At 54.9% G+C, this 22,191-nt stretch overlaps 1 protein-coding gene across 7 annotated transcripts in view; it reads left to right on the top strand.

The window, feature by feature from the left end:
• Cdh23 (cadherin-related 23) overlaps positions 1-22,191 on the top strand; it is a gene marked incomplete at its 5' end in the record, with an annotated part of 360,927 nt that overhangs the window by 181,129 nt on the left and 157,607 nt on the right. For all 7 annotated transcript variants that reach the window (XM_005390029.2, XM_013516828.1, XM_005390030.2 and 4 more), the window contains 2 exon segments: positions 7,918-8,030; positions 9,395-9,583. In XM_005390029.2, the coding sequence (XP_005390086.1) occupies positions 7,918-8,030; positions 9,395-9,583 (302 nt within the window).

Below are 22,191 nucleotides of genomic sequence, written 5' to 3'. Positions count from 1 at the left end.
GACAGGGAGCCAAGCACAGTACACCACTGTGGTTGGACTCTTAGCAATCCTAACATAATAAGCTTGTCTACCCTTGGCTACTCAGGTTAATGTTTCATAAATTGGAGCCAGCTATTAGTAAATGAATCAGAGTCGGCCGTGTAGTCTGATTAGGGGAGGTAATCATTTGTTGGTTTTAAGTGAACTTGGTGAGAGCCATCCTTGTGTGAAGTACGTGTAAGACAAGCAGACTGTTGTCACACCTACCTGAAAGGCTCTGGTAGCTGGACTTCACAGAAACATTCTGTCCAAAGGAGTAGAATAGATCACCATGGTTGTGTCCAGAGGGCTGACAGCCCAGCTGGGGTTGCTAATTGGCTGATCCTGCCTCCAAGGGCCAGCCATGGTGCTGGTGTCTTTATGATGTGTGACACTGTGAGTTACCTTGGGATTGGTCTGCTCTGTAGCCTTTTTTTTTGAGACAAGGTCTCACCTCATTACATTGTTCAGCCTGGCCTTGAACTCACTATGTAGCCCAGGCTGGCCTTAAACTCATGCCAGTCCTCCAGCCTCAATCTCCCAAGTGTTGGGATTATAGGCATAGGCCACCATGCCTGGCTTGCTCTATAGCCTTTTACAGTAGCTTCAGACATCCCAGCCCCCACTCATTCATTCATTTGAAAAGCATTTGTTGATCACCTACTGTGTATCAGCTGAACACTTACGCAGGACCTGCCTCCCAGGGCCTCAATGCAGTGACAGATACTGAGAATAAGATGAAACAGATGAAAGGAGAAGTGTTTCCAAGGTGGAAAGGCTTTGGAAGAATTAGAAGAGGATAATGGTAGGAGGAGTGGCCGGGGAGTGTGGAAGGTGGGGTGAATGGGGGGAGCTCCTCCCAAGTGACATTTGAGCAGAGACCAGAAAGCAGACAGGGACCCAGCGGAGATGTGCAGACAGCCTGACCAGGTGGCTTCAGGGGACGCTTTGAGGGGGGTAGGCCTAACGCTCCCACCCCCGGGCTCTCCCCTGCCCCTCCCAGGCTGAAAGCCGAGGTAACCCACACCACTGGTTGCCATATGCTAGTCACGGAGCTGTTGAATGCAGCCTGGCCCAGATGCCGCCCAGGACTCGGGCCCGTTTGTCAGCAGGCAGCTAAGCAACAATTTTTAATTCATAAGCTCTCTTGCCCAAAGCCCACATCTCAAACTGACTACCAATTTTCATGATACAGTGATAAAATTCAACACCAACCGAAATGATATGGCTTCATCGGACAGCCATGGGCCTGCAGGCCAGCCCCTCCTGCACCTTGTGAGCTGCGCACATGTAGCTCTTAATGGGCTATATCTGGCAGGGGACAGTGGCAGTGGCATGCTGAGGCCTCTGGGTACATCTTGAGCTCTTCACCTTCCTGGGAGAGTAGTTTAACTCCTTGATCTAGGTGACCCAGTGCCGGTGATATTTAACCTTACTGCACCCGTGTTTCCTCCTCTGTAAAACAGGGGCAGCGCTGCCTGTCTTGGGGAGTTGTAGAGATTGGGGAGGGCACGACACTACACAATGCCAGCACCCAGTAAGAACTCCTACATGGTGGCCATCACAGCTCAAGATGGGCCACCACAGGGGCGACCTGGTCCCTCTCCAGATTCTGTGTGCCGGGCTCCACAGTGGGTGCTGAGCCTACATGGCTACACCTAGCCCTCGTGACACAGGGGCCGTGATCCCCACCTGGCAGGTGAAGAGCTGCCTCAGAGGCCTTCATGGCCAGCAGGGGGTCTCACGGCTGGGAAGTGCCAGAGCTGCTGCTGGCACCTCCATCTCATTCTCATCCTGCAGATTGACGCCTGGTGGGCGGTCTCCATGTGGGTGTCGCAGAAACAGACCCCGGGGAACAGACCCTGGATAAAGAGGAGATGCAGGAGGGAGGGGAGTGCTGATCCCGCTTCCGCGCCATTCCCTGGGGAGGACCCTGCCGCTGGACGGGGGATGGCCTTTGAAGGAGTGCAGGCTTCAGCCCAGAAGGTTCTTAGTTCCTCATAAGCTGGGGCTTGTTCTCTCACTCAGCCCCAGGGATGCCCCGCACTCCATGCTGTATGTGGTTGGTGCTTTCTGACTACTGCCGGAGAGAAAGCCAACTTCAAGCCAGCCAGCAAAATGTAGAAGGAGCACTGTTCTGGGGAGCCAGGGGAGATAGAGGCAGAGACCCCAGCCCTTATCCTCCAGGCCAGCCCGGGCCCTGAGAGCCTGGGAGTCCCCAGCCACCCTGAGAGGACTGAGCGTGCCAGCCTGGCACTCTGGGGCTCAGTGGAGCAAGAGAGGGCAGCGCCTCCATCAAGAGATGACCCACGCTGGATCTTAGGAGCCGGCACGACTCAGCCCAGGCAGGAGCCTTGGGTTTTCCTTTAACTCTGAGTGCAGCCAGGGCCAAAGCAGGACGCTGGGCCGTTAGCCCAGTGGAGCAGACAAAGCAATTCAAAGTCATCAGCCTGTGTTCCCACACGCACCATCAGCCACTCACTAAACTGCTTTTTGCCCAGACCCGGCAGCATGGGTCAAAATGCTGCAGGCGAGATAACGAGGCGACAAGATGTGGGAGTGATGAGATCTGGCAGTGCGCAGGAGGAGAGGGGCTAAAGGAGAACAGACTGGCAGGCTGCTAGGAGCACGAGGAGAGACGGTGAGCCGGGCTTCCCCCACCTGGCACAGCCTCCTCCCTGAAGTCGGACCGTCCACTCCGGCAGCCCCGCCCGCCTTCTATCCCTGCTTCCCTCCGCCTCCCACCCTCTGGGAACCAGCAAGGCCCTGCTTGACTGCTGCGCCCTCTAGCGGCTGCTCCGCCCCTCACCTGGATTTCTGTACCACCCTGGGCCGCTGCACCTGCTCTGGCCCCACTTCCCTCAGTACTTTACTTTTGGTTCTGGGGACATCTGGAGATCCAATCAGCAGCCGTGGCTGGGCCCTCCTCCTCTGAGCCTCTCTGGGCCTCTGCTGGCCTCTTTTTCTCAGGAACTCCTCCTTCCTCCAACACCTGGTACTAGGGTGGCTACCCACACACCTCTGTGGCCATTGCCTCTGTCTCCTTGGCCGACTTCTAAATACCCCTGTGTGTCCCCAGGGGCACGATAGGGCTGCCACAGAGTCGAGCTGTGTCTGGGCCTCATTTCCTCTGCACCTGGTGTGTGTGGCAGCCACCTCTCCAGGTCCCTGGGGGACACCATCAGGTGAGCATTCCTCTGATATGTACAGCCTTCATGAGGAAGTTACACAGAACCTTCTAGAATGTTCAGTGCTTTTCATGTAAGATTTCTTTTTCAAAGTTTGGTTTTATTTCTAATTGATGCATAATGGTCATACATATGTATAAGGTTCTTTTTTTGAAATAGGGTCTCTTGCTATGTAGTGAAGGCTAGCCTTGAACTTGCTTATGTAGCTGAGACTGACCTCAAACTTATGGTGATCCTCCTGCCTCAGCCTCCCAAGTGCTAGGATTATAGGCGGGCACCACCATGCTTGGGTATACGTGAGGCTTGATGTAATATTTTGCACCGTGCATACCTTGTGTAGTCATCCTCAAGTCAGGGTAATTAGCCTGTCCATTACTGCAAACATTTATCATTTCTTTATGGTAAGAACATCCAAAATCCACTCTCCTAGCTGTTTGGAAATAGACATTTTTGTTAACTATTGTCACCCTACTATGGGGTAGGACACCATGACTTAGTCTTTTAACTCTGACTTTGGATGAAATGACTGACCTCCCTCAAGCACCTCTCCCCACAGCCCTCTCCCATCCCTGGTAATCACTGTTCTGCTCTCCACTATGAGCTCAGCTTTTATGGAGTCTACGTATGAGTGCAATCATGCCATGTGAGTCTCTGTGTGCCTCACTTACTGCATTTCATATAATGTCCTCCAGGTTCACATCTGACAGGATTTTATCCTTTTGATGGCTGAACAGTGTTCTGTTAAGAGTATATACCGCATTTACTTTATTCATTCATCCACTGATGGACCCTTGGGCTGCTGCCATTTCCGGGCTGCTGCGAATAGCGCTGCAGTCAGCATGGGAGTGCGGCGGTCTCCAACATGGTGACTTCCTTTCCTTTCCTTTGGATTTGTGTGCTGCACTGGGATTGCTGCATCAGCTGATAGTCCTCATTTTTTGTTTTTGAGGAATCCTGATACTGTTCGCTGATACTAATTTACGTTCACATCAGCATCATCTCAGTGTTCTCCCGTGCCCTGGTGCTACCCTTTGTCATTTTGGTAGCAGCCACTCCAACCGGGGTGACGTGATGTCACGCCATGATTGTGATGTACATCTCTCTGACGGTTAGTCATGTTGAACGTTCCTCATTTCCTGTTGGCCATTTGTATGTCTTCTCCTGAGAAACATCCACACAGGTCTTTTGCCCACAAGGATCCCTAAAGCAACCCGGTTAAGACCACACTCTGTGAGGCTTGATCACCTCTCATTTGCCTCTGGGTACAAACGTGTGTAGGGTGAATGCCCATGAGGAGAGGAAGACAGGCACAAATTTAAGTCCAGCCTGGCCACCCACAGATCATGCGACCCTGGGCAGGTTATATAACACCTCTGGGCCTGCTTCCTCGTGGAAAGAACTAGAATACAGGTGATTGTGAAGAATGCATAATTGTGCACACAGTTAAGCTCAGTGCCTGGTATATGGTATTTGATGAGTAGCAGCCACTACTTTAATAAATGGGAGAATGAAGCTGTGACCCCCAACCTTGGTGGCTTTTCTCCTTGTACACACAAGCCTCATAGCCTAGACCCCTCTCTCGCAAATCTGGAGAGAGCTTAAAGCTCCTGGAGGACGGGTAGCTGCTCCTGGAGGACGGGTAGCTGCCCCAGGAGAACGCAAAGTCGGTAATGACCTGCTTTTCTCTCTTTTTTTTTGGTTTGTTTTTTCCAGTGCTGGGAATCGAACTCACAACCTTGCGCTTGCCAGGCAGGTGCTGTGCCACTGAGCTAAATCCCCAGCCCCTGCTTTTCTCTTTTGTGAATCAAAAACACTGTGAATCACCAGGTACAGAGTCTGAAGGCCCCTAAAGATGTGACACACCCTTTTCCTCTCCAGGAGCCCTTCCCCAGCCAGATCCCCCATATGCTCAGGACAGCAGCTGTCAACCCAGGGGAGACAGCTGCCCCTCTGCTCAGCGGTGAGGACTGAACAGCTGAAGGGCGCCTCGCCGAGCCGCCCAGCCCCCCATGGGACTGGGACCCAGAACATCTGCAGACCAGAGGGCTCCCATGGGCTATCAGTTTCCAGGACAGCGGAGAAGCTTGTGTACGGCTGCCAGGCCTACAGCCCCCAGGACGGGGGAGGGCTAAAGGGTCTGAGCAAGGCAGGGGTGAGTAGGAGGGAGCAGAGGCGAAGCCTGGGCGTGACACCTTGTGGGCTTGTTCCTGCCTCAGCCCCTGGGCAACCACCTTGTAAACCTGAACCCTGGATGTGGAGCTCTCCTGCTAAAAAGGTGGGCACTGTGTGGGCTGGGCTCAGTGTTCCTGCTGGGGGAACAGCTGAGGCACAAGCTCCATGGGGGTGAGGGGCACCCTGGTGGCATCATCTTAGTACGGTACAGACAGCAGCATCTGTTGAGAGCCTCCAGTGTGCCAGGCAGGTACTACTAGTGTTACCCCCATTTTACACACTATAAAACTGAGGCTCGCATGTGGAAAATAACTTGGCCAAGGCCGCACAGCTAATACGAACTATGATCTGAACCCAGCATTCTGCCTCCCGTGGGCATAATCTGAACCACTTCTCTGCTCTGTGGCTTTTCTTTTGGGCCCTTAGCTGGCAAGTACTTCTATGCGCAATAGTGTGGTGATGTCGGGCTTTGCCGTGAGGCGCAAGAGTGGCCTCTTTCCTCTGCTCCTCTGCAGCACCGTGCGTATGGTGGGTGCTTGACAGGAACTTGAAAGAACAAGCGGGAGAACTAATCAAGGGATCCTGGAGTGACACACGCCCTTGACCTTCCCATCTCAGAGCACAGGGCTCGTCTCCTGCCCTTGCTGGAGCAGCAGCATCCCAGTGAGTGCTAATGTTGCCATGGTGACAGGAGCAGCATCCCAGCCAGTGCCTCACTCCAGTGGCCCTGTCAGCTTCCCTGAGTGTAGCCTGTTCTGGTTGTCGGTCCTGGGAGTTTGTCCCTTGTGCTTATCTGGCGGCTGAACGGTGGACGCAGATAGAAATGTGAAAGGTGCGTGTGCACACGTGTGTGCACTGTCTGAATGTACCTGTGGGGGCGTTTGGCCACAGGTCTGTTGAAGAAGTGGGAGTGGGGTGTGTTAAGTGCTGGAGACAGATTCTGGGTCAGAGGTGGGCCGTGGGACCATGAGCAGGGTGTAGGTGCCCAGCAGGCAGACACAACTGAGTGTGCTAGGGTTGATAACCCAACTTTCCCAACCAAAAACTAAAGCACTTAGTTCAACAAGGGACTTCTGGTTTGTGAATGATTTATAGGGAAAAATCTCACAAAGGTAAAAATTGAATCACATTTAGTTAAACATTTCATAGTTTCCTTTATTGGAAAGAATAAATTTATATGAAAATCGGAGTGAGGGGATGCTGGATGCGGGCGCAGGGAGGAGGGCAGCGCTGTGTTCGCCTGTGGAGGTTGGGAGGCAGGAGCTCAGCTCAGGGGCTCAGAGCCCAGCCCTGCAGGGGTCCCTGCACTGTCCTGTCTTCATCCCACCTTGGCACCAGCAGTCTGGCTGTGAGGACTGGTTAAGGCTGCTCCCACCAGCGCTCGGCAGAAGTGACTGATTGAATGAGTGAATGAACAGGTGGAAGCACACAGCCCCTAGGCTCCCCAAGCAAGATTCCCAGACAAACTCTCTTCACGCATTTATAGGTCTCCTTGCACCCTACCTTCCATCACACCAATAGCCATGCCTAACCCAGCAGAAGGTAACTTTGGGGCCTTAGGTAGGGAAGCCAGGAGTGGTATCCCCTCTGGGACCTTGCCCAGGTCAGAGATCCCAAAGCCCATAGTCTGAGTGATGTGAACCCCCAGCGAGCTCCTCTGTGGCTCCTCTCTGTCCCCTGCCCCAGCTGGCCCCTGCAGTGGGCTGGAGGACTCTAGTGTCCCACCTGAGTGGAAGCCAGCTGTCTGGCTGATGGCACAGGTAGGCGACTTGGCACAGACTGGCCTGGAGCAGCCTCTGTCGTGAAGTCTAAATTAGAAGAGAAAGTTGTCTTCAAAAGGGATGAGCAGGTCCCTTTCAAGCAGGAACAGGAGAAGCAGGGAGTTGTAACAGCTTTCACCGTGGCCCTGGGTGCCACGTGTGCGCTGAAGGCTCAAGCGTTCGTTCCCTCCCACAGATGGATGGGATAGGATTGGATGGGATGGGATCAGCTGGATGGGATCAGCTGGATGGGATAGATGGCCTGGGATGGGTGAGACTGGATGAATGAGATGAGGTGGGATGAGATGCGGTAGGATGGGGTGGGATGGATGAGATGGGATGGGATGAGATAAATGGGATGGGATGGGTGGGACTGGACAGAACCATTAGAATAAGCACAAAGAAAAAAACAAGGTTACTGAGTTCTAGCTGGACACTGCTCACTTTGGGAGGCTCTGAGCCTGAAGCCTGCCCTCTTCATTACAACGGAGAATAAGCCAGTGTTAGAGAGGCATTAAAGACACACCAGCCCTACACCGATTCTTTCTTCATTGGTCAGATGGACCGGAAGAAAGCCAGGAAGGGCACAGTGTTCTCGCTCATTAGTCCAGCGCCACTGCCGCCTCTCCGTGGACTCTTGCATCCAGTGCTCTTCCATTTCCCTTGAACCAGCATCCTTTGATGTACTGGCTCCTGCTGACTGCCCGGAGCGGAGCCCCAGCCCAGCCCCATGCCTATCTGCTGTGGACCTCACACCCAAACGCTTCTCTGTCTTGTAGGGAACACCAACAGCATCTTTGCCCTGGACTACATCAGCGGCGCGCTCACCTTGAATGGTCTGCTGGACAGGGAGAACCCCCTCTACAGCCATGGCTTCATCCTGACTGTGAAGGTAAGGCCAGCTTGGGACCCTGCCCGCAGGATGAGGGGCTGCCTGTACCCTGAGCCAGCCTCGAGGGCCCGGGAGCTCCCCCACAGACAGACGCTCCGCACTCCTGCCCTCTCCCTGCACTGACTGGGGCTCATGCAGGCCCCTCAGGAGAGGACGAGCAGTTGTCAGGGTACCACATATCTGCCGCCAACACCTGCCCAGACTGGGCCCCTTGTCCCCAGCGTAGGGAGAAGGTGCTCATCCTGTGGACCCGACCTCTGTTCATAGTTCCAGCTTCTCAGGTGCAGACACCATGAATGCCTGAGTTTGCCCACGTCTGAGGTTTTTGTCCCATTTGTAAGTCTCACACTCCCCTGGATTAGGAAACAGAAGGGCAGAAGCTGCTGGAGTCCTCACCCTGGAAGGTGTGGGGCCCTCACCCCTGCAGCTGCCTGCCACTCCTGGCAGGTTTTAATTAAAATCAATGGCTTGCTGAGCCGTGCCCTGGGAAGCCGGTCAGGGGCATGGATCCTGCCTGGGCTACCGGGACTCACCAGCCTCAGCCAACCGTTTGTAGGAGGGAGTGGCGGAGGGATCAGGGAAAGATGCTCTTCGGTCAGCCCTGCCGGGCCTTTCACTGCCCCCCTTGACCTTGAGAGGGGCTTGTGGCAGCGATAGGTGTGAGCCACAGAGGGTGCGCCAGCATGGCCTGTCTCATGCCAGCTGCACAGCCCCAGTCCCCTCTTGACCTCCCCTTCTTTGCTGGTACCCTCCCACCAAGGCCAGGTGGTCAGCTCCGAGGGGACTGGAGCACTGGGTCAGCTAGTGGCCTACCGAGACTTCACTGAGATCTGCTCTGGTCTGAGCAGGGCTGGTCAACGTGAGGGTCCAGGCTGGACTCAGGAATAGGTGAGCACAGGGTCCCAGCATGGCCACCAACTTGCTGTGGGACCCTGTGCACCGTCTATTCCTGAGTCCAGCCCGGACCCTCACGGCCCCCAGCAGTGCTCAGCCCACAGCAGACGCTCAGTGAAGTCATGATCGGCCACTAGCCCAGCAACTCCCGGCTCAGTTTCATCTGCCAACTTGAATATGCTCCCTTTGCCCCGTGGTGAACCCCCAAATCTGTCTCATCCTCCTTACCTGTCTTATGACATGTCAGTTCTAGAATCCGAGTTTGAAACCTACTCAGCCTTTATACCCTTGTGTAAGTTACTTAACCTGTCTGAGCCTCAGTTTCCTTAGTAGCAGCGTGCAGACACTAAAGACAGACTCTTCTCCCAGGGCTGCAGGGAGGACTGCACAGGATAACTCACATTATCACAGTGTCTAGCATTGAGACTATGGCTGCCTTCATCCCTGGGGTGATTGTCCTCTGTCTGCAGGGCACAGAGCTGAATGATGACCGCACCCCATCTGATGCCACTGTCACCACAACCTTCAACATCCTGGTCATTGACATCAACGACAATGCCCCTGAGTTCAACAGCTCCGAGTACAGCGTGGCCATCACTGAGCTGGCGCAGGTCGGCTTTGCCCTCCCCCTCTTCATCCAGGTGGTGGACAAGGATGAGGTGAGTCCCCGGAAAGCATGAGCCATCCAGATCCGCTGCCCTGCCCTGAGCTGTGTTGCCCAGGACGGATGCCAGGTGCCTCTGGGCTTCCAGGTCCTTAGTTATAAAACAGAAATAAACATGGCTGCCCACTCCCCTGCTGTGACATCCACACTCTGTGAGAACCTTTGAGCACACACCTCCCTGTCCCTCCTCAGCTCCTGCTGGCCTCTCTCCCTGAGGCCCCCTCCTCCAGGACTCAGCCTTGTAGGCAAGCCAGCGCCACAACGTGTGCATGCGCAGGCATGTGCCTCCATCGGTGAAGTCGTCCCTGTCTGCCTGAGATAGCTGAAGAGTGTGCTGTGCACCTGCTGTTTACCAGGAGCTAGGTTTGGCCCCTTGGGTCATGTGTAACACACGGTCCCTTCCCGAGGAGCCAACAGTGTGTTTATACAAATAGAGAGAGTGTATATTTCAATATACACATAAGTGTGGAACTTTTAAAAGGTAAAGATATACTGTATAAAAATGAGTTCTGATACTTCTCACATTCCAGCGGATCATCCTGTACCCCTGGGGAGCAGCTGCCTCCCCTTTTTGAGATGATGCTGAGAACCCCAGAAGAAAGTCCTGGGTTTTGGGGGGTATTAATGCCCAAGGATCCATGAAGAGAAACACGGATCCCAGACTGGGGACCAAGGTCTGGGGAGGGGAGGATGGGGAATGGGGCTGGGAGGATCCTGAGATGCTCTACAGTGAGTGGGGCCCAGGCCGAGCATTGGGGTGTGCAGAAAGGTTGGGCAACCAGGCAGGGGTGGCCCAGAGAACCAGAAGCAGAAACCTGCAAGTAGGTGGTGAACCGGGAGTAACCCAGGCGAGCAGTGAGGGGTTTGTGTCGAGGTGAGGAGGGCGGCTGGCCACACCCAGGCCGGGGAACTCACCTGATCGATCATGGAAGCTCGAAAAGAGGTAGCGCAGGCAGTGGAGCGCATGGCACCTGTATGTAAGTCTAGTCCCGCCGTTTACCAGCTCTGCGACCTCAGGTGCATTGGTGACCCTTGCTGAGCCTCACTCTGCTGGTCTGTTTAAAAGGAAACAGGAAAGAGAATGTATCCATTCCTCTGACCTGTGCTGGACAAGCGGTCCCAGTGGGAAATAAGCTTCTATCTCGGGGTCAAGCTTGGAGACCCGCTCCAAGTGGTCACTCAAGTTCATCATTGGTCACTGCAGTGGGGGAAATGACAGCCAGCGGGCTGAGCACGGCTTCTCTACTTCATCCCAGAAGTGGCCTGTGACATCTGCTCCATGACCCATTGGCCAGAATTGGCCATATGTCCCTACTTCACTGCCGGGAGACTGGGGAGTGTGGGAAGCAGCTGGATCCATGTCTCTGCCCCAGAGGAGGAGGAGGAAGGACCCAGGGGGTGGGATGGATGCAGGGCTTGGCGTAGTGCCTGCCACACAGAAACCCTAACCGCCAACAGGACAACTCCGCAACCCAGCCGGAGCCTGCGGGCCTTGCCCACAGTGTAGCCAAAAGCCCTGACCCCTTGGGTTTTCCTCAGGGTACTGTGCTGGCAGTCTGTCTGAAGTATCTGCAGGAATGCAGGGTCCCTGGGCCCAGCCTGCCTCTAGTGGCCTCTGCCCGGCCATTAACACACCCCTGTCCTCACAACCCATTCCCCATGCCCCACTGCTGCTTTCCCCAGGGAGGTGGCCATGATCTGACCATGGAGGACTGGCCTCCTCTCCACCAGGTCCCATTTCTCCAGGGTGACTTGCAGTGGTCTCATGAGGAGGACAGGCCACCCAGAGGCCCAGGCTGCCCACCCTAAGGCCATCTGGGCCATCCCCCCGTCTCCAAGTGGAGCTCCATCAACTGCCCCCAACCTGGCTCCCTCCTCAGTAGAAGGGAGGGGAGTGCAGCTTCCTCGCTCCAGCTCCAGCCATTCTGGCCTTTCCACTCTTCTGTGGGGAGAACTCAGAGGGATTCAGAGCTGGCCAGGAACAGCTCCTAAAGCCAGGTCCCAGATGTAGGAGAGGCACCTCCATGATTGAGGGCTGGGCGGAGACTCATCTGCTTTGCCAGCAGGGCAGAAGGCACAGGTCGCTGGCACGCGGGCACTGCCCAGAGTCGGGGAGAAGCAGGGAATGCCGCGGCTATAAGAAAAGAGACGATTTGGGGCTGGGGATTTAGCTCAGTGGCAAAGCGCCTGCCTGGCAAGCGCAAGGTCGTGAGTTCGGTTCCCGGTACCGGAGAAAAACCAAAACCAAAAAAAAAAAAAAAAGAAAAGAGACGATTTAAGAAACTGTCTTCTCTGTCCCTTTCTGAGGGGAGAAGATGTCCTTTGGGATTTATGTCTGGGTTGAAGGTGACTCTGGATTTGCTCAGTGTGGCAGAAAAATGTGGTCACTGAGCAAATGTGGAGGGAAGAGAGAGTGCAAAGAGGTCACATGCCTTTGTCACAGGCTCCGAGGAAGCATAGGGTCATCTCTGACCCAGAGATGAGTGCAGTGGGTGACTGTGCTGTCGAATAAAAAGAGCAACAATGGGACCCCGCCAGTGTGTGGCGGAAGGATGACTCAGAAGTCCACCCACTGCGGGGCAGCAGAGGGTGCCGGTGGAGGGCAGGGAAGGAGGGAGCAGGGAGAAGTGCGGCCTCTTCGTCTGGACTTTGTGGCAGTGCTGCATAATTAGGGTGCTGATCTAACTCACAAAAATTAGGTGATGCCTGCAGTCCCTGGCCAGGGTCTGAGATTCTGCGTGGTCTCTTTCTGAAGCTCAGGTTCTGCCAGGCCATGCCTGACGGCAAAAGTGCTTGCAAGAGGCCCTTTCTCTCTCCCAAGGACTGTGTCACATTGTCAAGTCCTGCTGAGTCATTTCTTCTCCTTTACGCATTCTATAGAAAACTCGCTGAAGCCAGGGAAGAAAGGGCCGGGCTGGGCTGGAACTCAATTGCAGCCCATTTGCGCCCTGTGACAGCTGAGAAGCAAATACATGGTTGTGGTGGGGTGAGGGAGGGGGCCGCCGGCGTCCGTGCCCCTCAGTTTCAAATTGAAGCTTCTGCAGCCTCGTTCCCACGCCTGCGGCTGCCTGGCTCCTTCCGTAGATCCGCAGCGCTCCACCCACTCAGGCTCCTGTCCTACCTGTATGGCACCTTGTCCTCACACTGTTCCAGCAGCTTCTCCAGCGGTCAGCTTGTCCCCGACGGCTCTGTCACCACCTGCCCACTGGCCTCAGCCCTCCGGGGCCATCTGCACAGAGGGTTCTTTGGAATGGTTGGAAGTTTCTGCTCGCTTGTCCTAAAACCACTCTTCCAGTTAGATGCAGGGCCTTTTCTATGTTTTGCACCCCTGCTGAAAGGGTCAAACAGCTGAGGGGTGCCAGAAGGGAGGCGGGGTGTGGGAGACCATCCACACCACTGACCTCCCGGTTGGCCCTGCAGATTGACAGCCCCTGAGTCCCATCAGTGTCCACCCAGTGGGAGAAGCGGCATCAGCATGTGGTCCCATAGCGCCTGCATCTCAGGGGCTGGGGGTGAGAGGCCCACTCGTTTTCTGCCTCACTGTGACCACAGCTTCCTATGGCATACCTGCTGCTATCTTGGAGGAAAAAGGAGCTTCCTGCAGAGGGGGAGCAGGGGTAGGGAGTAGAAGGCCAGAGACATCCCTCGCCAGAGAGGCCCCTACTGCCCAGTGCTGGCTGATCCTGGGACTCGTTTCAGAAAGCCCATCCGACCTCAGTATTGCGGGGCCCACTGCCCTTCCTGAGAGGCCAGGTTGACATTTTGGTGGTGGTGTTACAGCTTCATTCACTTAACAAACATCGCGCACCTACTATGTGCCCTGAACAGTGTTGCTTCCGTACTGTGTGCCCACCACTGCACCAGGTCTCAGGATGGCACTGAGGCTGTGGCCCTGCTCTAGAAGGTTTTGTCTCAGTGTGGCAGGGAAGGCAGAGGAACGTGAACCAGCCCATTGCATGGAAGAGTTCAGAACTTAGGGAAAGGAGGGGGACAGGCTGAGTGGAGGGGGCACAGTGTGCTGCACAGGGAAGACCTTCCAGTGGCGGGGTGCACCCCTGCAAGGGCAGAGGACCCGCAAAAGGATGGCTGGGCATTATCCAGAAGCCTGAAAGAGGCTCATGTGGCTGGGTGGGGCTTGAAAGAGGGGCAGGTGAGGCTGCGGCAGTGGCGGAGCCCATGACCATCCCACCCAGGGTAGGGGCCAACCAAGGCCCTCTTGTGGTGAGTCTTTCCCTCTCCAGGGCCCGCCTCTAACGAAGCTGTCAAAGTGCAGTTGAAAGAGCGCTCCTCAGCGGACCAAGTTGGTCCCTCCAGCCTCTGCAAGAGAGGTTCTCTGTGGCTAGGTTGGCCTAGGGCTTTGAACTCAGCTGAGCCCAGCATGCTGCTTCCGGATCTACGCTGCCACCCAGAGAAGGTGGCCCATAAAAAGCACTCCTTACACATTAACTCTGATTAGTGCCATCCTCTGCCCTGGGAGATCAGTATTTGCTCTTTTCAGAGAGGAAGAAAGTTCAGAGAGGTTAAGGGGCTTTCCCAAGATCACACAGTTGGTAGGTCACAGCGCTGGGCCTTGAACTCAATCCTCTTCTTTTGGATACACTGCAGGCCTCCACGTTTGCAGACGCGGCTCTCTGTTCTCTCCCATCTTAGTTTTCCAGACCCTGCTGATTTTCATTTCCTCATCTCTGCGGAGGGGTTGAGCAACAGCATAGACTTTAAATGGGTGCCCCTGGCTGGGGTGGCTAAAAAGGGGAAACAGTGTCTCTGCTGGAGGCACCTTAAAAAGAATTGAGAACCCTGGGCCACGTGAGCAAAAGCCAGCCCCCTCTAGCACAAGGAAGGGGGCCTCTGGGGCCCCTTGGGAATGCAGGGTTAGGAGTCCAGTCGAAGGGTCTGGGGTCCCCTGGGCAGCATGGCTGGTGGGAAGGAGGTGGGGGCTGGGAGGGGAACCCGCATCACAGAGGCGAGTGGGGCACAGCTGGCAGGGGTTCGTTCCTGTTTCAGGCAGATGACACAATTAATTTGTATGAGGGGCATAGCGAAAAAGAAAGCAGAATTACCACCTCCCCAAGGAGAGGACAGCGCCAAATAAATAAATAAAAGAACGCAAATGACAGGGAGAGAAAGCTGGATTTTAGAATGCTGTCCAGTGTTCTGTGGGGGGGTGCAGGCAGAGATTGCAGGGTGTACGTATCGGGGGTGTTGTTGTTGGTCTCCTGCTAATCTCAGTCTTTATTTTTATCCATCACCCTCATTTTCCATTCTCCCTGTGTTCCGGGCCTGTCAGGGAACCACAGCCCACAAACTTGTATTTATTTAAATTTATTTTCACATTTGTTCCTGTTAGTTGGTTTGTCCAGGCCACGGCTTCTCCACTCAAACTCACCCTACGGCTGTGCAAAGATTGTGTTCCTGCGGCCTGCTCCCCCAGGGCCTCTCCCAGGCTTCTTTTCAGTCTGTGGGTTCTTAATCCTTCGGGGGCGGGGGCCCACTGACCTTCCCAACGGTCACCCGTGACCCTGGATGGAGCAAAGTCTGCCTCTGTATTCTAGCTAAAAATCTGCACCTGTATTCTAGCTCAGGTCTAACTGCACTATAGCCTTCCCTTTAGTTACGAGTCTGGAAGCAAGCCACGACTATATTATATAGCAGTGTCTGTGACTTTGACCCCAAGGGAAACTGCAGATATTTTCATATCACATTACAGGTGTCCCAGGAAACCTAAAATGCCATTTACTCTCACCCTTGTTTGAAATTACAGCAGCTATTTGACTTACTGCTCAATCTCATTGTCAAATGCATCCCAAAGCATGTGTACACTATGACATTCTTTTACAAGACTTTCGTATTTCAAAATAGCTCACTTTACAGTCGCCTGTATTGTGTTTTATTTTAGGGAATTAAAAACATTCTGAGAAGGGGTCTGTGGCTCCAGCAGACTGTCAGAGGGGTCTGTGACCCAAAAGGATGAAGATCCCCTCCTGAGTTTCTGTCCTCACCCACGACCACCTTCCCCCAGCTTTGGCTCAAGGCTGGCATCTGCTGTTTCTTGGAGTTGGCATCCTTAGCTGCACACCCAGGTGGGGTGGGTGAGAGCAGGGAAGAGACAAGACCATTGCTCAGTGTCACACGTTGAGCTGAGGGTGCTTTTTCCAGCTCTAGACCTTCCAGGCTGCTGTGCAGCCGAGCCTATGCAGCATCTATTTGTGTACACACAGTAGAGGTTCATCCTTGCTCTCCCCCAGAAGTGATTGCAGCTGTCTTAACTTCTGCTACTGATGGGACTCAGGGCACGGATCTCCTCGTGCTGATTGTCCCAAGCAATTTGATTGGAAACCAAACTGAAGAAGCTGTGAATAAAGGTGGGAGAGAGGGAGTGCCCACTACCAGCATCTCACGGGGGCAGGTATAGGATTCTGCACTCCATGGATGGATCATTATCCCATCGCCCGGACCCTTCTTTCCCCTCTGCTAGGCAGATAACTGGCTAGAAATCACCTGCTACCCAATGAATCCCCTAGCAGGTGAAAAGGAAGTGGATGCCTCCAACATTCTGTACCCCTCACCCAGCGTGGGGAGGGCTTCATCAGTGGAGTCAAGCGGAGAGGAGGTAGTGGGGTGAAACTCTTGTCCAGGGAGCAGCCAGGTCCACGCATGCAGGGAAGTAGAGATCAGCATCCCTTTGATCCCAGCTACTCATATTTCTAGATTTTCCTGGGGATTCTGACCCATAGCAGGGGTTATGTGTCCACCCCAGGCCATGTCCCCTGCAGTGGTACCCAGGTTTCCTGGGCATGCGTCACTCCAATGGGCAGGGGTCCATGCGCAAAGCCCCTGTTATCCCATAGCTTCTGCTCACATGTGAGGGGCCCCTCCCCCAAGATTCAGGCTCTCCAGGAAGACATCTGTTGCCTTCAGAGCCAATCCGTTTTGTAAGGAGAGCCGGGGGGGGGGGGAGTAGGACAGCCCTGTCTGTACCTTTTCCCATTAATTTCTCCCTGGTTGCCTCCGCTGAGGCTCTTATTACGATGATGATGATTATTAGGATTTTTCTGTCCGAGGCTACATCCCATGGTGTGATTGTCCCAGCATGCTAAGCTCCAGCCTCCCTGAGGACCAGAGGGTGTCCTCAGCATGATTCAGCTACCTCCTAATTTAGTCTCATCTGTAAACTTAATTAGCATGCTATTTACACAGGCCCCCGCCCTGGTGGGGGTGTGAAACAGAGGCCGTGTGGCAGCTGTAGTACCAGCACGTCCTTCACTCCCACCCCACCCCAGTTCCTGTGGCTCCCAGCCCCAAGACCCCTCCGGTGGCTGGGTTTCATTTTCAAATTGGATTTGAGGAGTTGTCCCCCTCCCCGCACCCACCCCAGGGCCCTGAGAAGGCCTGCATGGTGGGAGGTCGTGGGAATCATCTTATCTTTGGCTCACACCCCTGAAAGCTGCAGCTGTCCTGCCTGTCCCCCTTGGATCAGAAGCAGAGTGGGTAAACCTTGCCTTCCATCCTCTTCCCTCTCCATGATCTCGTGGCTGGTCCATGCCCACCATTGTGCCCCTTCTCTGTGGGCACCAGGGACCTAAGTTTCACCCTCGAATGGGATTTCTTCCTCCCACGCTCCCCCCGCTCACCCCGCTCCCACCCTGCATGCCCCTGGCAGTGTTTGATGGTTCTCTTGGCTTGAAGGTAGGTGGCCCGGCTCAGCTGGGCATTGTGCCTTGTGGCTGTCTCCATCAGCAGGAGCCTAACACAAGTCACAGGAACTGAGGTTCCTGCTGGGCACCTGTGGCCAGGGTGGGCCACCAGTCTGATCCCGGAGCCCATGCCTGGCTCCACTTTCTTAGGCTCCTGCTAACTGTCCCCTGAAAGGGGATAACGGGGCAGGGTAGAGGTAAAGGGCCAGGCATGCGCTGCAAGGCCAAGGTCAGGCCATGTGATTCATCCACAGAGATGTGGGGCAACCTCCCTTCTACTCTCTGGGCCTCAGTTTCTCCATCTGTTGAAAAGGAATTCATTAAAAGGGAAAGAGCATGAGAAGACAGAACATCAAGGATTTTGTACATCTGCATGCCTGGTGAGAAGGTGCCAGGCACAGTTTTCCCAGCTTGGTCCTGACAAGAGCTCCTGCCACCAGGCAGATGATGCCTCTGCCCTTCATACATGAACAAAATTCGGCTCAGAGAGGAGCCTTCTACGGAAGGTCACAGAGCAGGGTGAAAGAGATGGAGGGGCTCCCCAAGCACCCAGGGCAGCGGGCGCCCACAGGCCTGAGAAATGCCTTCACTACACCTTCTATGGGGTGTAGGGGAGTCCCTCGTTCCCTCACTCACTCAGCTGCCAGGTGCAATTCTGGGTACCATCCACCAGGGAGCACAATGGCCCAGGCTTGGGCAGCGCCCGGCCCAGGGTGCAAGGCTAAAGAAGCAGGCGTGTATCGCAGCGGCGGCGTAACAGCCACAGAGATGAGGGTTATGGGAGATCTAGGGAGGAGCGAGGACAGGCAGGGAGGCAGGCAGCACTGGGGGAGAGGCCTCGGGAAGTGAGGGCAACCATGGATCTCGGCGGAAGTGCGTGCCAGGCAGAGGGGAGAGCGTGTGCAAGGCTCTGGGGCCACAGGTGCTGCGCTCAGAGGAGCAAGGAGGTCAGAGAGACAGAGCCATGGTCAGGGCTTCATCCTCAGGAGTGACTCAGGAAACTAGCTACATGTGATGACCAGGGAGGGACTCCGTGGGTCTCAAGTTTCAAAAGAACACTCTGTGGAGACCACCCAGATGTCCAGCGACCAGAGTTTTGCTTAGATTTGTCAAGGAATGGAGGCTTAGGTTCACTTTCTCCACGTTCACGTGTGATGTGCTTGTTAGGCTTCCCCTGGAAATGCTGGGGGACAGAGGGGGTACGCTGGGAGAGGGCCAGCATGCAGCTAGGGAGTGGAGTCCCCAACTTACAGCATGTGGTGATCTCTGAACTATAAATGCTCCATGGCCAATGTCAAGCTGCGGATGATGCAGCCTCTGGTGGCTGACCTGGACCCTAGAGTCTGGCCGTGGGCTGTGCGGGTCCCAGCTGGAGGAAGAAAGGGAAGCTTCGTTGTCTGCAGCGTAGTAAGGGTCTGGTGGGGCCACTGGGGAAAGGGATGTGGACAGAGTAGAGAGGAAGGTGGGCCAGCAGCCCTGGGAGGCCCCGATGCTTCACCTTAGGGAAGTCTGAGCCAGCAGGCGACTGGGACAGGAACCGGAACAGGACCAGGACTCTGAAGACAGAGGAAGCAGCCACCTGGCATCCGTCCGTAGTCACAGATCGGCACATGTACCTGCGTTTACTTTCTCTTCTCAGCATAATGACTCCTTTCAGCTGTCCTCATTAAGGATATCCAAACCCTCCACCTTGCACTAGCCTCTGCCTGGCTTTTTAAAAACCCACTTGGCCCTTCTCACTGCTGCTCTCAGAGCCTTCACCTAGGCGGCCAAGGATGGCACTGCAGTTAGAGATGCAGGCCGCTAGCGTGGGGAGAATCGGGTGTCACCCCAAAGAAGATGATCTCAAGTGTTGATTGTACAAAATCCTCAAAAGGTTCAGAGCCTCTAGACAGCAGATCAGTGGTTTCCAGGAGTTCAAGGTGGGAGAGCGGTGACGTAAAGGAAGAGGGCGCCCAGCCGTAGCACTGTTCTGTGTCCTGCTGGATTGGGGTAACGAGAACCTGAACATGGGTTAAAATTCATAGAACTGTGTATCAGAAATGTCAGCTATACTGCATGTTAATTTTAAAAGTAAATTATGAAATACTGAAAATCTTATACCCCTCAACAAAAAGATGAAATGAGAGATAACAGCTTCTAGACTCAGTAGCACTTTCCTCCCTCCTCCCCACTGTCATAAATCAACCAGCTCAGAACACTCAGCTTCCTTTGCAGCCAGGAAGATAGGCTGATTGGCCTTGAATGTCTCTGAACTAGGAATTTGAACCTTATTCAGCCAGCATTTGGGAGCCATTGATGGTTCTTGAGTGTGAGTGATAGCTTTAAAGCTGTACATTAGGTTGATCGATCTGGTACACAAAGAGAATGGAGACAGTGGCTGAGGGCAGTGGTAGAGAACACAGAGTAGGGGTTGGGCCCAAGATCTATAGAGCAGCTCGTGGATGGGGTTTGTGGGGAAGGCAGTGTTAGGATGAGCCTGGGGTTTGCAGTCTGAGCTATGGGAGTGACAAAAGCTCAAAAGGGTAGGCTGGGGAAGGGATGCATGGGGGTGCCACCACCCTGATGGGCAGGGCCAGGCTTCCTGCTTCTACCCTAGAGCCACAGGTGAATCCCTGCACTCTCCCTTGCCGTTTCTGTGTTTGTCTTTGAGTCCAGCTCTCTGTCTCTCCCTCCTCCTCTGTGTCTCCGCCTCACCCTCCACACACTTCCAAGAGGACACACACAGTGCGTGGGTTCCATTCCTATGTTTACCCCGTGTCCACCATCCACCCATAGTCACTGTTTAAGGTGCTAAGCAGACAGGGTCTTTTGCAGGCCAAGGCAGCTGAGTGACAGGTCGGGCAATCGCCAGGCATGATTACCCCTCCACCCGGAGCTCTGTGCCCTGCCCAGCCCAAGACCTGCTCCTTAAGACATCTGTGGTGTCTCTGTTCACGGCGAGGAGTCCCCCAGCTAGGCAGCGCTCCCCGGCAGAGGCCAGGAAGGGGAGGAAGACACAGTCACCCCCTGCTCTTGGCCCTCAGGATGCCAGCCTCATGGCCTCCTCTGGCCGTGGGATCTCCAGTTTGAACGGCAGGCTGAGAGGGCAGTTTGCTGAGGCTGCGAAGCTGGTCCGATCCAGGGCTCCCTCCCCACTCTGGCCCCTGCACCCCTCCAGCCTCTCTCTGCCACCCAGAGGTGCAGGAAGATGAACTCACTACTGTAGGGAAATGTGGAGCCTGTGATTAGTGGCCTGCAGTGCCCCCCTCCTGATTTCCATAAGGCATTGAAACATCTTTGTTTTGCCATACATTCCCCTCTCCGTGGGGACAGGGAAATGGTTTAACGTGCTAGGTAGTCAGAGCCAGCCAGCTGCTGAGATGGCAGGAGAGCCAGCTCCCAGCCCCACCCTCCCCTGCCTGCTGGGTCCAAGGCTAACCATCCTCTGCCTGTCCTCCAGCCCTCCCTCCTCCCCACCAGGACCCCTGTGGGGGTGCGGTTCTGAGTTGGGGGAGCCCAGGACAATGCCTTCCCCTTGCATTTTGGACTGTGTATCTCTGAGGACACTTACACCCCACTTTAGCCCCCTACCCAACCCCAGCCAGAATCTGGGTGCAGAGTTTGTCTGTGGAGCAAGAGAAGGGGTTGACTAGGACTTGGGAAAGTTCTGATTGGCAGATCCTGATCAGAATGGCTGAGCGTCACATTAGGATCATGGCCACCTGTGCTGGGAAGTGAGGCCACCTTGCAAGACAGAGCCTTCCAGATAGGGTCCCAGCTGGAGGGAGCGACAGGGGAAGGTGACATGGCCTGGCTTTCCTGGAATCATGGGGATTGTAGCCCTGGGTCCTGAAATTAATCTGGGACCCCTATACAATGCCTCTGTCCTTTACAGGAGGTACCCTTAGCTCCTGGGGCTGGAGAGGTCCCTGGGGCCCTGGGTCTTCCACATAAAGCTTGGCCCTTGGCCATGCCCACAGGCATTATGAAGGGAGTCTCACCCTTCTCGCCGGCCCCCCTCAGGCCACTCTACTTCAGGAAGAACCCACTGGGCTCATTGCTCTGGTCCCTGCAGGTCCAGGCAGCCCTAAGATTGGACTCTCAGAGGAAATGGCTATTTGCTTGGGGCATAGAAATGAGGCCAGAGTGGGCAGTTGACTGTGGGAGTGGATACAGTAAGTGTTGCCATGTCCTGCAGACACAGGTAGCACCTGGGACCTCCTACAGGACCCCCCCAGAGGAGGACAAAGGAGAAGCAAGTGCAGCCCTGTGCCCATCCTCACTGGCAGAGGATCAGCGCCTTTATGTGTGAAGTGGGGGCTGAGGTCCGAGCAGCCTTGGGAAGTGGACGATCAGAGCCCTTGCAAGCAGAGCACGTGACCGAGTCACTGAATGCCTGACCACCTGCCTCTGCCAGCCTCTCATGGACAGGCCTTGGATAATTTGGGACCTGCTGTCCCCATTGGCCTGCCATCGCCTAGGTTTTAGCACTTTAAGTTCCATATCTTGGGAATCTTCTCAGCCCCAGGCAAGCCAGGCCGGCTAGTCACCTAGGGGCGGTGCCCCATTCTCTTTGATCCAGGCCTGCGAGGTGACCCACTGTCAGGGTGGGGAAACTGAGGCTCTGAGCCAGATAAAAGTGGAATTGAAGACGAGAAAGAGACAACAGAGTTGAACAACCACCCCCGTGATGTGGGCTTGCTGAGACCGCAGGGTTGGGACTCCATGCCCAGGATGAGGGGGACAAGGAGGAGGGCACAAGGACACAGATGCTCAAGTGTATCTGGGCTCTGGAAGTGAGATTCCCACAGTGCACTGTGGCAATGGGCTTCAAATTAGGAAGCCAAACTCAGAACCACCTGGTCCTCATTTGCTTTAACACACATGGTAATTTGTTTCCCAGAAGAGCCAGGGCTGACTTCGGGAC

Source organism: Chinchilla lanigera, unplaced genomic scaffold, assembly GCF_000276665.1.
Source record: "Chinchilla lanigera isolate Chin_1 unplaced genomic scaffold, ChiLan1.0 scaffold00036, whole genome shotgun sequence".
NCBI lineage: Eukaryota > Metazoa > Chordata > Mammalia > Rodentia > Chinchillidae > Chinchilla > Chinchilla lanigera.
The sequence above is the reverse complement of the archived record's forward strand: the minus strand, read 5'-3'. Positions and strand labels throughout refer to the sequence as shown.